Source organism: Pollicipes pollicipes, unplaced genomic scaffold (genome assembly GCF_011947565.3).
Source record: "Pollicipes pollicipes isolate AB1234 unplaced genomic scaffold, Ppol_2.1 Scaffold_5724;HRSCAF=6776_pilon_pilon_pilon, whole genome shotgun sequence".
NCBI lineage: Eukaryota > Metazoa > Arthropoda > Thecostraca > Pollicipedomorpha > Pollicipedidae > Pollicipes > Pollicipes pollicipes.
In genome coordinates, this window is record NW_023596746.1 from 53,677,248 (window position 1) to 53,692,523 (window position 15,276).

The 15,276-nt window shown below is 49.6% G+C and overlaps 2 protein-coding genes across 2 annotated transcripts; one reads left to right on the plus strand and one right to left on the minus strand.

Moving 5' to 3' along the window:
• Positions 1-929: 929 nt before the first annotated feature.
• LOC119103760 (abscisic acid and environmental stress-inducible protein) lies at positions 930-2,160 on the plus strand. Its single transcript, XM_037227403.1, has 2 exons — positions 930-987; positions 1,280-2,160. Exons 1-2 carry the CDS (start codon positions 970-972, stop codon positions 1,793-1,795), a joined length of 534 nt encoding a protein of 177 aa, XP_037083298.1. The 5' UTR covers positions 930-969; the 3' UTR covers positions 1,796-2,160.
• Positions 2,161-6,557: 4,397 nt separating this feature from the next.
• On the minus strand, positions 6,558-7,798 carry LOC119103202 (larval cuticle protein 1). The gene is made up of 3 exons (XM_037226647.1): positions 7,728-7,798; positions 6,840-7,241; positions 6,558-6,647 (listed from the first exon to the last, which is right to left on the minus strand). The coding sequence occupies exons 1-3, from the start codon at positions 7,740-7,742 to the stop codon at positions 6,558-6,560; spliced, it is 507 nt and encodes a 168-aa protein (XP_037082542.1). The 5' UTR covers positions 7,743-7,798.
• Positions 7,799-15,276: the final 7,478 nt, after the last annotated feature.

Here is a 15,276-nt window from a genome sequence, read left to right on the forward strand (position 1 = left end):
CAAATTCATCATATAATTGCCGTTATAGAGGGCGCTTGGAGGCCATAGGCTTCCCAAGAAAATCAGAAGCGGTTCCTAGAACCGCCACTGAGTGATGCAAATATCTCATATTTAGACAGGCCACGTGACATTTATTTTTAGAATATATGAACGTGCTTCAGACACCAAGATTCCAGCTTTTGGAATGCCTCTTTATAAATGCACCGTGGGTCATAAAAACCACCGCATGAGGATAGAGTTGAAGAACTCAGGGGCATTCAATTAGGAGAGAAATTCCTATTCAGCATCAGCCGCACGAACAAGGCGGCACTCTCCTCTTTGCCTCGCTCTCCGCCTTAATGTGCGAGATAACGGATTTTATCTATGCCAACGACATGGGCCGAATACTCCTTTAGCGAAGCCAACACTGAAGTTTTCTTTTTTTCATAGAAACGGTTGATATTCATATTTCAACGACGATCGTTGTAAACGTGCACATGGATCGTCCTTAAGTGGCTCGAGACGGCGGTGAAATTCGTCGCGGCTCATCAGTCGTCTCACGCACCTGCGTGTGATCACGGTGATCACGCGCGTCATCATCATCATCATCAGCGGTAGCCGTCCGGCCCAGGCCGAGCGGATGACGTCGTCCTGGGACGGGCCGGCAGCGACACCCGAGCGGGTCGTCAGGCGGCGGCGCGGCGCGAGGTGCTTCACCCGGAGCTTGTGCGTGAGAGCCGCGTGCGTGCGCGTGCGGCCGGCGCGGGGCGACGCCCTGTCCGCTCCGGCGGACAGGGCGGGTCCGTGACCCCCGTGGTCCATGACCCTCGGCGTGCGGTCAGCGCCGGCGCCGGGGCGGATGTGAAGACCATGGCTCCACAGCCGACGGGCAGCGAGCCGAAGCCGACCTACCGACGGTGGCTGCGCCTGTATAAATAGCCAGACACGGCGCAAGGACCACACACGTGCTCTGGGAGTTCGGCATACAAGATGGCTCGTGCGATTTGGGTAAGATCATCTGATACAGCTGGGTCTGTTTGCTGAATTTTGTGCGATATTTGGTTTCGACTCTTGAACCTGTTGCACCCGCTTTTCGGGCAAATGCGTGTGGAATATGCTTCCCCATGCCTGTGATCGTTACTCGTCAGCTCTAAGTTTCGCCATCAGATCCGACCCGTAAGTCATGTTCACATTTCGTTGTGCCCATATTTCTCTACGGACACCCCAAGCTCCTGTTTTCCCTACAATCGCTGTTCCCGTCTACGGGTGGCCGTCTCCTCGCACCAGCCCTGCATTCCAGTCGACGTTGGCGATGGCGGTGCTCTCGGCGGTGGCGGCGGCAGATATGACCGCGGAGGAGACCGAGGACATGGCGCCGAAGCCGTTCGCCTACGACTACGGCGTCGTGCAGCCATACCAGCAGGCGACCCACGCGTACGGCAGCTCCGGCTACGCCGCCCACGGCAAGCACGGCTACTTCGCGCTTCCCTACGGCTACGGCTTTCCAGGCTACGGTCACGCCGTCTACGCTGGTCACCCTTACGGCCACCACGGCTCTGGCCACTTCGTAGGTCTCGGCCGCCCATACGGCCACGCGGGCCACGGATACCACCACCAGGCGCCGTACAGCTACACCCGCTACCACGGCTACCCGAGCGGCTACGCGGTGCACGTGAAGCACCCGCACGGGTACATAAAGCACCCGCACGGCTACAGCTACCGCCCGGTGGCCCGGTTCGGCTACGGATCGACGGTGGTGCACCCTGCCGGCGGCGCGAGCTACCACATGGAGGAGAAGGCAGAGGACGCCGAGTGAGCGTCTTTCGACAGGCTCGTCAGGCAAGCTGCTCGACGGTGAAGCCCTCAGAAGCGCTGGTGCGGACGACGACGATTGGTCGACTGGGAGCGGCCGGGCCCAGCACTGAGAGATGGACGGCAGAGATTGGCAGCACAATGGCGTGAAAATGCTGGCCCAACCCATGCGAATAATGGTCTTCTCAGCGGTCATGACGTCGCATTGGCTGCTTTTGGCGAAGAAATTATCACTGCTGCTAATAAGGCACATATTCGGGAACGAGCAAGTGCTGATTGGGCATTATTCGCAGTGTATACACTCGCTGTCATAGAGTGCTTGATGTCCTCTCATTTCATTGTTCAAAACCAATACAAAAGCAAATGTAAGGCAATCGTTCTCAATCCGTGTCATGATGGAACGGGTAACCTCGGTGTGATAAGGAGCAGGGAGAGGGAAGCTATAAGATCCTATCGCACCGCGCTGAACGCATCATTAGCGCCATACATCAATTACATTCCCTGAGACCGCTGAAACAGCGTATATTCGGACCGACCATGTGTGATGGGACGATCAGGGCTCGAACGTAACATTGGATGTTCGGACGGTCGAACAACACCAAGCATATTGGTGTGAGGTATCGTGGTGTGGCCAGTAACAATACCGGGGACCCCCCCCCCCTCCCCGGTCCGCCATTGACGACGAGATAACACCCTCCTCATTATGGTGTTTGTATGAAGGACAACCACAGTGAGTTGTCCGCCGCCGGCGAGGTCGAGGGGAGCCTGTCGCAACACCGAGGCTCATATCACCACTGATATTTTCGCTTGTATTCAGGCTTATATCTGCTTATGTTATCTGCTATCTATATTTTCTGCTTACATAGGCTTATATTATCTGCTGTATTTAACAGAGCATGCAATCATCTTAAATTACATTCCCTTTTATAATATGTGGATCTGGTACGAACCGTTTGCTGTTTTGGTTTTTGACTCACCTTGGATTGGTGTTACTGCGGGAAGTGCATAAAGAGCTGCGAGAGCTACCAGCTACGAAATATACGGACACGGGGTGTGGCCCTCAATGGCATTTGTCACCGGCCTGATAACACGCGCTCGGGTTGGGGGTCAAATTGACCACAGAGGTTTTTCAGGAATGGTTTTCGAACGACGCAGCGTAGCCGCGCCAAATTTTGCTGAGCTGTAGACAATTGAATAGCGCATCGTCTGGCGTCACAAAATTTGGATGAACTTCGTAAGGTCACTGACCTATGGCAGATCAAAGTCAAGCCATGGTTTCAGCGAAGGCAATTTCTAGGGAATCGTTCAATCTGATCTAACAACGGAATGTTAGACGAAGCCATACATTTCTGAGATGCTTTCTTAGGCGCCACAGCAATAAAATTAACAAATTAAATTGACCTAAGATCAGGCATGAAGGTCAGACCAAGATCAAAATGAACCTGTTTTATTACTCTAGCGCTTGCTGTATGGGATAGTTCCTGGTGCTCATTTCAAATTTATTGATAACAAGAACCGCATTATACATCTTTCATAGATTATTAAAGGCCAGAACAGGTCATTGACCTAAAATGACCCAGGTCAGCATCTTGTTTTTAGGAACATGCTGCTTAGCGTAACCTTTCACGCTTATCCAAATGCAAAACTCAAAGCGGTCTTGTATGATTCTGGTTATCATGACCGTCAAAAGGTCAAGCAAGGTCACTGACCTCAGATGAGCGTGTGACCTTTGCTTATAACATATATCTAGGTTTTAGGGACCTTTGGAGACCACCCCCGAATTTGGCCTTGTTTGACTTTATTTGACCCGAAGATCATGAGCTAGGAACCTCAAACCTTAACCTAAGTGAGTTCATACACAGATCAACGCGCTCTGTGAATCTGGTGTCTCTAGCTCCCTTAGTTCCTGAGACCTCAGGGGTCAAATTCACCCCCGCCCGAGCGAAAGATATCCGACCGGCCGCCAGGGAGCGGAAGAGAGTGTTCTACATGTGTATGGGGTTTTGAGCTGAAATGCCCATCTTGAAGGCTTTTCGGCACTGCTTACGTCTCGTCATTCAAATCCTACCATTCCATAAGCCATGCGACAACCAAGGCCAAGAAGAATACAATTGTCGAGGCGTTCATATTTGGCGGTCGTGGACGCGACTTCCAGATATAACGGACGTCAATCGGCTTTCAATCAACGTTGTGTACGGTACGATGACGTGGTCAAACCATGACACATTGAGGAAAGTATTTACTAAGCAGAGAACCGTGCTGTCTAGAGCAGTGTTTTCCATTTAAAAGTACGCCACTGGCTATAAGTGAGCTTGTTTTATGATATCTGATGCTTGCTTCAATATTTTCCAACGTGAAGCACTCCCTTTAAGTACAAATACTAAGTAGTGGGGACCACTGTTTCTGCCGTATAAAGTGGGCTGGTAGCGAGACTTTTGCGAGTGTTCAAGCGTGAGGCGTGAGGCGACCTGCCTCATCAGATAAACACAACAATATGGCTTTTTAGACATGTTACAACTCGGGCGTCTTCAGAGTAATAACGGAGGGATTATCTAGATGAACTTCAAGGACGTTTGCAGTAGCTGAACCACATTCCGACCCGAGCACTGTGTTTTGATGCGGTCCAGTTCGGCCCTCAAAACAGGTCGAAGGGGTATCTCTTCGTTGCATATGTAACGGCGCCATCCAACAACGTTTTGCTAGGCCATCTGTCGTTTGAAGCGTTGGTATCACACCACCAAAAGGCCTATCTGTTTATGTCAAGGACGGCGTCGTATGGAATGAAGCGCGTGCAGAGGGCTTGGACATCCCTCATGGGTCAGCAGGATGCTCCAATATTGTTTCCTCGTGACCGTCTGAAGTAATCAGCTGCAGTCAGAAAGAGTAGTCAGCAAGATGTACATTTAATTAAATGTCATATTTTGACCACTAGCCTTCTTCATACAGTGTGAAAGCTTTAACCGTTTGGGGAAGACTGGTGGTCCAAGTATAGTATCCAGCTGATGGTCAATATTTTCATTTTTAACACAGTCACGAGAAGTCCGCGGTCACATGATCACCAATATTCAAATTTTCATCAGGTACCTCTTAACAGCACTAAGACAAGTAAGCATACATCATAGTCAATGATCTCAACATGTCCAATAGTGCATAAAGGGAATGCTTCATATCTAAATATGCTTAAGCAAGCGTCAGACACGTCCAAATAAGCTCACTTATAACCATTGATTAACTGTTGAGTGGAAAAGGCTACCGCAAACAACACAATTTTTCGGATTAGTAAACATGCTCCTCGATAAGTCATTATTTGATTACGTCATCGTACCTTACACAACATTGGCTCAGAGTCCATTGACAGCTGCTATGTTTGGAAATCGTGCTCACGAACGTCAGACATGAACGATTCGACGGCTAATTTTTTTGGCTTTAGTCGCGGTATAGCCAACGAAACGGTAGGATTTGAAGAACGTTAATATTGCGTCATGAATGCCTTTAGTAAACTTGGAGAAGTCTCCTCGAAATAGTCTGCACAGCTTTGGGGGCGTGAATTTAAGAAGCTAGAAGGGCTAAGTTTTAAGAAGGGCAGGGCTGTGAACTACACCAAAAATATTTAAGAGCGCTATTTCAACTCAAAACTCCACACAAATAAGGAAAACCCTCTAAAATGCATAGGTGACCTAGCAGGTGAGCATGAAGAGGGGAAACAGTCAGCATGACATCTCACTGGCTTCGGTTCACCCGGTGCGTCGGTTTGTACTGGAGCGTGGCGCCTCGCGCCTCACCGTCTCATCGGCATGCACCGCACAGCACCCGAAGCAAGGCCAGACGCCCACCCGTGCAGATCATACCCACGTACGCCTGCCGGTGCATGTGGCTCCAGCTGGCTCCGAAAACAGCTGAACGCGGCGAGACGGCTCGACACCTGCGGCCGCAGTGACGTCATCTGCACGTGACGTCACGTCCGTACCGTCCGCGCCCCCGCCCCAGGGCCCGACCAAGGCCGCCTGTCGGCCGAAGAGTCGGCGGGGGCGCGGAGAGGCCCTCGGAAGGTGGTGTCGAGTGGTAATGCGGGCGATGGGGCGATGAACGACGCACGTCGTCTAGTGAATTTCGTGATCACTGCTGCGAGGTAGTACCGTATTATGTCAATATTTGGAGATGTTCGGCGAGGTAGATGTGTTCGTGCACGGTTTTGCGCGATGTGACGTACAACCGTGCATGGGGTCAATGGACAAGACAGAGCGTGGTTTTCAATCTCCGTGAGTTAGATGATTATATTCGTGTGCGGGATTATAAATTGTCTCGTGCACCATCACAATAAATTTCGAGGCAGGGTTACCGGTGGCGTACAACACATGTTTTCAGAAAGAAAAGGGAGGCAAGGAGTCCATGCATGTGCATCACTATGATTTTTAAAAAAAATTGTCAAACCGAAATATACCAGGAGGCATCGAGAAACGAAGACATCAAGCAGTTTTTGGGCATATGTTAGGGCGAAAAGCAAATAGATTGCGTTCTATGTGAGACGTGTTTGGCTTCGCATGGACGCGACATTCAAAGGCTTAACTTTCACGTTCTATATTTGCGCACCCGAACGTAAACAAACAAATAAACCATGGAAGGCGTTAACAGCCAGCCGGCGCCGGTAGGTGAGAATGAACCGCTGGCTCGAAAGAAAATCGCACCTACACAAACTCGCGGCACATTGTAAAAGAGTCCACGCACATACGGACAATACCAGCACACAACACAAAACCAACACGCCCCTACTTCTTCCCGACATAATTCAGCCGATAGGAGCCCGTCTCAAGGTCCACGTTGTCCGGAAGATTCGCCCCGACCTGCGCGCCCTGCTGCTGGTACGTGCGGGCGTAGAAGGTCGTGGCGGGCGCAGGGGCGGGCGCCGGAGCCGGGGCCGGGTACCGGCGAGGCGTCGGGCGCGCGCTCGCGTCGAAGAGCCGCGAGATCCGGCGGTCGAACTCGGCGAACTGGCGCTGGAAGTCGGCGGCGGCGATGGGCGCCGGCGGCGGCGCCGGCGCCGCCGGTGCGCCGCGGCGGTACCCGCCGTTGTCGTAGTAGCGTCGGTACTGGCCGTCGTCGTAGCGTCGGTTCTCGCCGTCGTCGCGGTAGCGGCGGGTCTCGTCGACGAGCGTGGGCGGCGCGACGGTGATGCCTGCGCCGGAGGGCTGGAAGCCCAGCCGGTTGGCGCCGTACTCGACGGTGCGCAGCTCACCGCTGCCGTCGATGTAGCCGTACTTGCCAAACACCTCACCGTCGGCGCGCCGCGTCTCCAGCTTGAACGAGCCGTCGCCGGCCTCGTAGCCGTACGTGTAGGAGCCGTCGTCGTGCGAAGTGCTGACCTGTCGCAGGATGGGCACGGGCGGGCTGCTGCGACGGGAGGCGGCGTACTGGCTGGCCGACGGCCCCAGCAGCAGGCACGCCAACACCGTCTGACGAGCGCGGGAAGACTGAGGTGACATGACAAGGATTGCCTGCATAGGCGACAGCGATCATTTCCCTTGCATGTTCCATCCCGAAAGCCTACGCTGGAGTTTGCCTGTCAATGCTGCCCGGAGATTTGACGGAGCACGCTCTTAGCGGTACTAAAACTGCCGTCTTGTTGTCATCTAAATTACTGTATAGGAGGTTGTGAATTCAGCTCAGAGTCTCAACAGAATCACGATGCACATTTTGGATGTGGGGCTTAATCCATAATCGTGGGATTATTGCCAGCTTGACGCAAGCTGTTATGTATGTCTGAAGGCAATAACAGCTGAGGCGACACGAGGGTTACTTCATTAAATAATGCTCAGCGGAAGACGCATTTCTGAATGTCAGAGCTGGCCTCCTGAGTTCCGACGGGACCTCAGACATTTCTCCCAACAGCACATATCGGACCGCATCAGACATGAAACAACAACACGGCACTGACTCACCAACACTCTGAGCATCTTCGCACTCTTTGAGACCTTCGCAGCGACTGCGTTCAATGTCAACCAGTGGGCCTTAAATAGAAGCACCTCGCCTCGGGGGCAGACTGGAGTCTCAGCCGCCGGAGAAGACTCACACCAAGGCCGCCAGCCAGGCAAACCGTCCAGTCCTGAGGCCCGCGCCGGCCTCCGGGGGAGGAGCCCCGCTGTCGGGGGGGGGGGGGGGGGGGGATGCTCAGCACCGCTGCGCATCTCAAGGTGGCCCGGTCCGTCCAGCCCGCCTGCAGGCACCCGCCGCGATTGCAGGGCGGAGGACGGCCAAGCGCAGCCGTCGGCTCTCAGCAGCAGAACATCGCTGTAGGACCCAGCGCTCGATGGGGCTGACTTATCGCGGAGCGTGTCAGTCAAGGCCTAACTCCTGCAGAGCGCCGACTGGGGGTTGCGTTGGAACAGTTCGCTGGGGCGGGGATACGTTCACGGGAACCTGGAATGGAGTTCTCCTCTCGGTACATCAACAGATGGCCACACGAACTGAAAACCCTACAAATCATTGAGCCTCACTGAAACGTAAAATGAATTCCAACTATTCCAGACAGCCGGCAGCGGTGCCAGAAGTTTGTAGCGTCACTGTTAAAACTCAAACTTCCCTGAAATGTTGCGCCACAAGGATAAAGCAGGACGGCATCTGGAATGATGACTTGCTCACTGTCCGCATTAAGCGGACACCGCAGGCCAGCTGCTGAAGCACGCGGAGGCACCGACCTTCCTTCCGCCCGCGCCTTCAAATCAGGAGTCCCTCACGAAGCTGCCATATGACCGGAAATTCGTAGGCATATGACGTCATCTGGTACCTTGACAATGCTGTCCCTCATGGTCTGTCGTGGGTTTGATGGATGTCCGTGTGAGTTGGTTGGCAAAACGCGTGTCATGAATTGGGATTTCATAACTCGGCATGACTTAGCCAGGTAAACTGTGCTTCTGTCACTAATGAATCTATATCCACCGCAAGTAAAACTGGATCTTTTTTCTCTGCGGAAAGCGTAGTTTGGGTTAGGTGCGTAAATCTAAGAAACTCACGGTCCATATAAATATGCTTCCACTTTTCGTGCAAATAGCAGGAAATTTTTGCTTCATAAAAACAGTTATAACCATTGTAAACGGAACGGTAGTCTCAAGTAGCAAGGTTTATACTAAAATGGACCGAAAACAGGACAAGAGTTTCACCGAAACGGCTTAAGCCTTGAGAGTCTTGAAATTTGAAAATGTGTTACAAAGTTGCGAAATTCAATAAAATTTGTTTCCTGTCAAAAACAAGGCCATTCGAAAGAGGTTTCGGCCCTAAACAATCTTTGCCTACGCTACAGAAACGACATGCGCATGAAAACAGATGGCATATGATGAGAACACGCTAGAGGAGTAACCTCCGGAAGGAATATAGCACAAAAGTGGACACCAGTGTGGTGGGGGGCACCAGCTGCCGCAATGCAGCACATGTGTTCAGGTCTAGTTTGGGTGACGAGTGCTCAATGATTCGGCAATTTTTAGAGCAGCCACATATTTGGACAGTGTCCTAGAATTGCCGAATTTGGGTGTAAAGCAACAGCCTATGAGGATGAATTTTGCACTCCTTTTCCCCATATTTTATGTGATTTTTTCAATCCTGCCTGACATTGTATAATCGCACATGCCAAACCCCTATTTACCTTCCTGAGGTTTTCAGATGCCATTCAAAACCAAGCTCACTTGAAGCCACCAAACATAAACGAGACTCCACAGAACCTGAACACCTATGGCTATGTCCTGCCTCACCTACATCTGAATCATGTCTATGAATGCACAGAGCAATGGCGCCAGGTATCTCCAAGCCCAAGAACCCCAGCGGCGCCAGCCGCTTGCACGCATTAAGTTTGGTTTGTTTACAAAATGCATCACAATCGGCAGCTGTGTGCCAAGTGCAAGGTTTTCACGCATCCCCTATTCTTTCGGTCTCACCACCACACAACGAAAGCAGAGCCTGGTGCAAATACCGGCAAGGCCTCGTAGATAATTTTTCTCCGCGTATTTCTTTTTCCCGAGGGGACTTGACCACTACATTGCATCACTCCCCAAATGCAGGAGTGAAACATTCAAGAAATGTCTCCTAAATTAAATTTACCTAATAATCCTGTGATACAAACAGGTTGGACAGGATGAGATGAAGTAAGGCCTCTTCATGCTAGACATAGTTAGGCTACGTTCATGGAAATAAGCATTGGTATCTTGTGAGAAACAGTGACAAAATGTTTGTTTTCCCTGATCCCATCTTAACAAAAGCCAGAGGCATGTCTATTGTGTTTGGCGTGGTGATGGGCTGATGTGTATGAGTCCAAGGTTTTTTTGTTTGAGTGTTTTGTGCTTGTTTAATTTTCTTTTCATATTTTGCTCTTGACTTCCTTTGCTTTGTTTTGTGTTAAAAGTGCTGTGGAAGGGAAGTGCACAGTGCAGCATCAAATTATTGGTGTTGATAGTTTTTATGCTGATTACACTGTCATGAAATAACTATGCTTTGATGAATTCTGTTTCACTTAAGTGGCCTAACATGTTAAGAAAAAAGTTTTGCCAAGTTTCCGATACTACGGCCATGCCAACTTGAAATAAATGTCTTTGTTTGCTGAAACATCAGTCACGAGCTTATAAGTTCCATATTCTGTTAATTGATTTTTTCACCCCTGCACGGTCTTTTTGCCTTGAAATTTTTCACTCCCACCCTAGTTCAAAAGCGATTCTAGCTCCCTGTGTTTGGAAATATATAAAATTTTGAGAGAGGGTTATGTTGTTGGCACAAAACGTGTGATCTCACCAATGTATTCAGACTCGGAACCCATCACCAAAAATCAGACGCAGCACATGTGTTTCAATGTAAGAGCTGATGCAACCCTCACCAGGCGATTGCCTTTTTGTGATTTATTTGTCCGGAAGGTCATTCATGTAACCTGTTTTCATTGCATTCCATCTGCTATCGTTCGCGAGTCACTTCTGTAGAGCAAGGTAAACATTGCTAGGACCTAAAACTCATTTCCTTTGAAATTTTCCTGGACGGTGAAAACATGTTTGAAATTTTGCCAGTTTGTAAATTGTTTTTATGTTGAAAACTGTCGTTGAGGAAGTCACGAAGATGGGGTGTTTGTTGTTTAGTCCATTTTAATGTGCACCATGACACTTATGGTCATTATCCCTTTAGGAATCAAGATCTCTAGTTTGAGCTTTACGTTCAATCGAATGACAACAGTTTTCAGTTCCCACAAATCCCTGTACTCATTATGAGGTTAAACGATGCTCTAAAATGCTGAAGTTTATAAATAAATATATTTATATTTACCAGGCCACGTCTCGCATCGAAACGAAATCCAAACAAGTGTGCTCTTAGTTTAATTCCTACTAAGTTGGCACATAGTCTTGTGTGTTTTGACTATATGTTCATGATGTATGGCTCCATTAGCGCAATGATGTCGGCTCTCAGCCCGCGCCGGCCATAGATCGCCGCGCAGTGTTCCTAAAAAATCGCCGCCACTCCGAAACCAGAGATGATAGAAGCATTTTTGGTGTCAAAAATGCGCAATGAATGTCTCATAGGCTACTGAAAGTGTTGGCACGATTGTGCAGCATACCGGCATAGGGGTTCGCATCGAACTCCCTTCCCTTTTTGGGCAAGGGTTAAAAACAGGCCTTCTAAGCACGTACCACGCACCAGCCGAGGGCCGTATCGTACCTGATTACCGGTACTGGGCTGGCAGCGCCAGAGCCCGCTCAAACGGCGCGACCCGCTGGGAAGTAGGTCTCACCGTCCGGTAAGTATGCGCCGAAAAACAACCAAACAAGCAAGCGAACAAACGGACGCGAAGGAAATAGTATGGGGTCGTCAATCATTTACGTTACGCGCTGTTGACAATTGTTCAGCCCTCCCTAACCCTTGGTTGCACACTCGCTATGCTGGGTGAACCCCCGTCACTCCGGACACGCTGTAACATTTTAAAGAAATCTCACCCAATTGACCCCTAATTGAGCTAGACATGCCCGTGCATTACTTTATGATATGTTACTTTATGAGGGTGAGCCCACGGTATCTACATTTAAGGCTATAAATTGTCTCCAAGATTTTAGCCGCATTCGCCACCACAACTGAGAATAACATAACGCTGCCAACATCCTCTCCCTCTCCCTCTGTTGCGTTTCCGTTAAGTCCCCTCCCCCTCCGCTCCCTCAATGCGTAATATTATTCATGGGCGGCCCCCCATATCGTTCCGCATGTGTGGAAACTACTCACGACCGTTGACATCATTATGGGAAGCGTCCCGAGCGGGCGCGACCATAGCGATCGGCGCGAGCCAAATGGGGCGGCGTTGCTGGCGGGTCGTGAGGAAAGGAGAGACGGTACCAGCGAACTACAAGGAAGAGTGGGCGACGGCGCCGAATGGGTGGTGGGAGGGCGACACTGCGTGCACGATCAGGAACACGATGTGCTATCTGGTGATTGAGGGGGTCCATTAGCGGTGGAACGCTTGCCGATGATGCATTGAACCCAGCAACACGCAGGCATACATCAGCAGAGAGATGTATGGGCCAAGGAGAGGTTTGGCTCAGTGCCAATCACAAAAACGCCTAGATAGCGACAGCGCGGCCATTTACCATGCAACGACTGCATCGCGTCGAGCACGTTTTAGCTCGCGCGTCCTGGCTTCGCCGAGTGATGACCGTGTGACCGCGTGACGGCATTACCTGAAGCCTCACTTGTTCGTGCCGACACGGTCGTTTCTACACGAGAAGGGCCACTGACCACCGGTGGGAGACGGAATGTTACCGCACGAAGCCGAGCAACACCTCGCCAAAGGGGCCGACAGCTCGCGCCCCAAAAACGCAGCGAGGCAGCATGTGGGGTCGTCATGCTGCTCATCCACGTCCTCCAGATTATTCAGCAGCTCAAGAAGTAACAGCCATAAAAAGTCGTGACCTTCCATCGGCCTGACGAACGCGCAATTTTCTGTGATACGGAGTTTTTCGTCATTTGGCCTCGAAGAGAGACCACATGGGGTCAATTTTTGATGAGCGATAGTTCACGTGCTAAGTATTATTTTCGTGCCTAAAAATGTAATATGGGGTTCGGATGTTATGGCGATCTAATATACATCTGATGTGATCTGATGAAATGAAATGACGTGAATGTAAAGAAAGACAAAAAATGGTGTGAAAGGAGGGTGATTTGAATGAAATCTAATGTTTTGGCAATCTAAGTTATCAATCCCGTGGGCCTGTGTTTGACTTGGAAGGGTAACCTTGAGAGGTAAGGGGTTTTGACGCTCCCTAGTTCTTACGCTGGTGAATATTTGACATGTGAAAAGGTGAATCTGGTTGGTAATTTTTGGTGATTTGAAGATTCCTGTTAAATGAGCGCAACTTTGAGAATGAAACGAAACCCTGAGCTTTCAGGACTTTTTGACGAATGCTGGTTCTCGGGCTGGTGAACATTCTGATGTTTTCAAAGTTAAAATCGGCCGGTAAGGTTTTGGTGACATGAAGGTTCCGTGCTTTGAACGAGGCTTTGATCTCGAAAGGTAACTATGAGCATTCTAGGCGTTTTGACGGACGTTGCTTCTTACACTGGTGAATATTCTGATGGTTCAAAAGCTAAAATAGTTTTTTTGACGCTATGGAGATTCTCGTCATTCCAACCTAAGCTTAACTTCAACGGGGGACTTTAAGCGGTCGGGAGTTTTTCAGCTACGCTAGTTCTTGTGCTGGTGAATATTTTGGCGCAAGAGAAGTTGAAACTGGCTGATGTTTCTCGATGCCATGGAGTTGTTATGGAGATGATATGATGTGGTATGATATCATATATGATATATGATATATATCGTATGATACATCATATCATATATATATATATATATATATATATATATATATATATATATATCATCTCTGTATCATATCATCTCCATATCATATCATCTCCATATCATATCATCTGCATATCGTATCACATATGATATGATATGGAGATGATCTATATATAGGAGATGATATGGAGATTCTCGTCATTCCAACCTGGGTTTAACTTCAACGAGGGACTTTGAGCGGTCAGGAGTTTTTCAGGGACGCTAGTTCTTGTGCTGGTGAATATTTTGGCGCTTGAAAAGCTGAAATTGGCTGATGTTTCTCGATGATATGGAGTTTCCAGTCATTTGTGTCATGTGATGTCCCATGTTAAATGTACAGCGTCCCCAATATGGGAGCCAGCTCTCACGCATCGCTATTGTACCGCCTGCGCCACCGTGTACATTGACGCAATCCCGTTGGACTCCGGTGGGGCAGTTCAAATACAGACGCCAACTGTGAAACGTCGTGTGTGTGATCCGGGACTGCGAAGGCGCGAACGAACACATAACAAGACAATTTGAACCTGAATGTGACCTTGAGAGGTAAGAACTTTTTGAGAGATGCCATTTCACACGCTAGTGATATTTCGAATGCTTAAAAATCTGAGTTTGGTCGGTAATGATTCGATGATATGAAATTCCCAGTCATATGAGGTCGAATTTGATCTTGAAAGGGGCTTTGACTGGCGGGGATCATTTTACGAACGCTTAGTCTTGCACTGATAAGTATTCTGGTGCTTGAAATGCTAAAATCGCCAACAACTTTTCATGATACGGATTTCCCTCTCACTTGAGCTTGAACTGGAACTGGAAGGGTGGCCTAGAGAGGTCAGAATGTTTTGACGGACGCTGGTTATTGTGCTGTGAATATTCCCTCGCTTGCAAAGCTGAAATCAACGCGTTATTTTGGTGGTATGGAGTTCCCCAGTTCCCCAGTTCACCCATTATCGGTTAAAAATGTTTTAATGTGAATGACAACGTACATAGGACCACGTGGTGTCCAGCAACCACGAATGCGAGTAAAAAAAAAACACTGTTCATCCATTCGTGCAAACCATAGCTTTTAACCGGTGTCAAATGACGGAAGCATATTGGAGTCGTATAAGACTACATCATTGTATAACATGTATACAGCCGATCAACCGCGATTTCTGAGATATTTGGTCAGTGAGACGTTCAACTACGGTGCCAAAACCGTCACCCCTGCAAGTTAAGCGGGGGTGACGGCTGGTAAGCTGGCCCTGTTAACCGTTCAAATGCACATCAACCAGGGTGCTGGACGCTCACGGATGCATGCAATTTTTCCTAAGTCAATTTGCCAGAAAGTCAATCCAAACCATTTCGGGTGAATACATTTCTGGGATCGGATCTCACACCAAGCCGTGTTGACCAATCAGGAAATTCCGGTTCGACAGCAGAATTTGGTGTCAAAATTCTGCCATGCCGCAGCACTCGGCGCAGTCGGCTCCGCCCGCTGACCTGATCTGAACCCGAGCGGCTGCTGCCGCCGGCCGCAGGCCATCCCGGCCGGTGGCAAACACCGTGATCGTTTGTAGTGACTTGAATCATCACCTCTCCACGGGTGAGATAGGATGCAGGCTCTCTAACATGTTGAGCTACGGGGCTGAAGTTTTGGCATTGAT

Bases quoted from the DNA above. Each gene is read 5' to 3' on its own strand.
- LOC119103202 (XM_037226647.1), bottom strand. The intron at 6,648-6,839 runs GCACCGGCGGCG...CGCACGTACCAG, and splicing joins ACGGCGGGTACCGCCGCGGC to CAGCAGGGCGCGCAGGTCGG.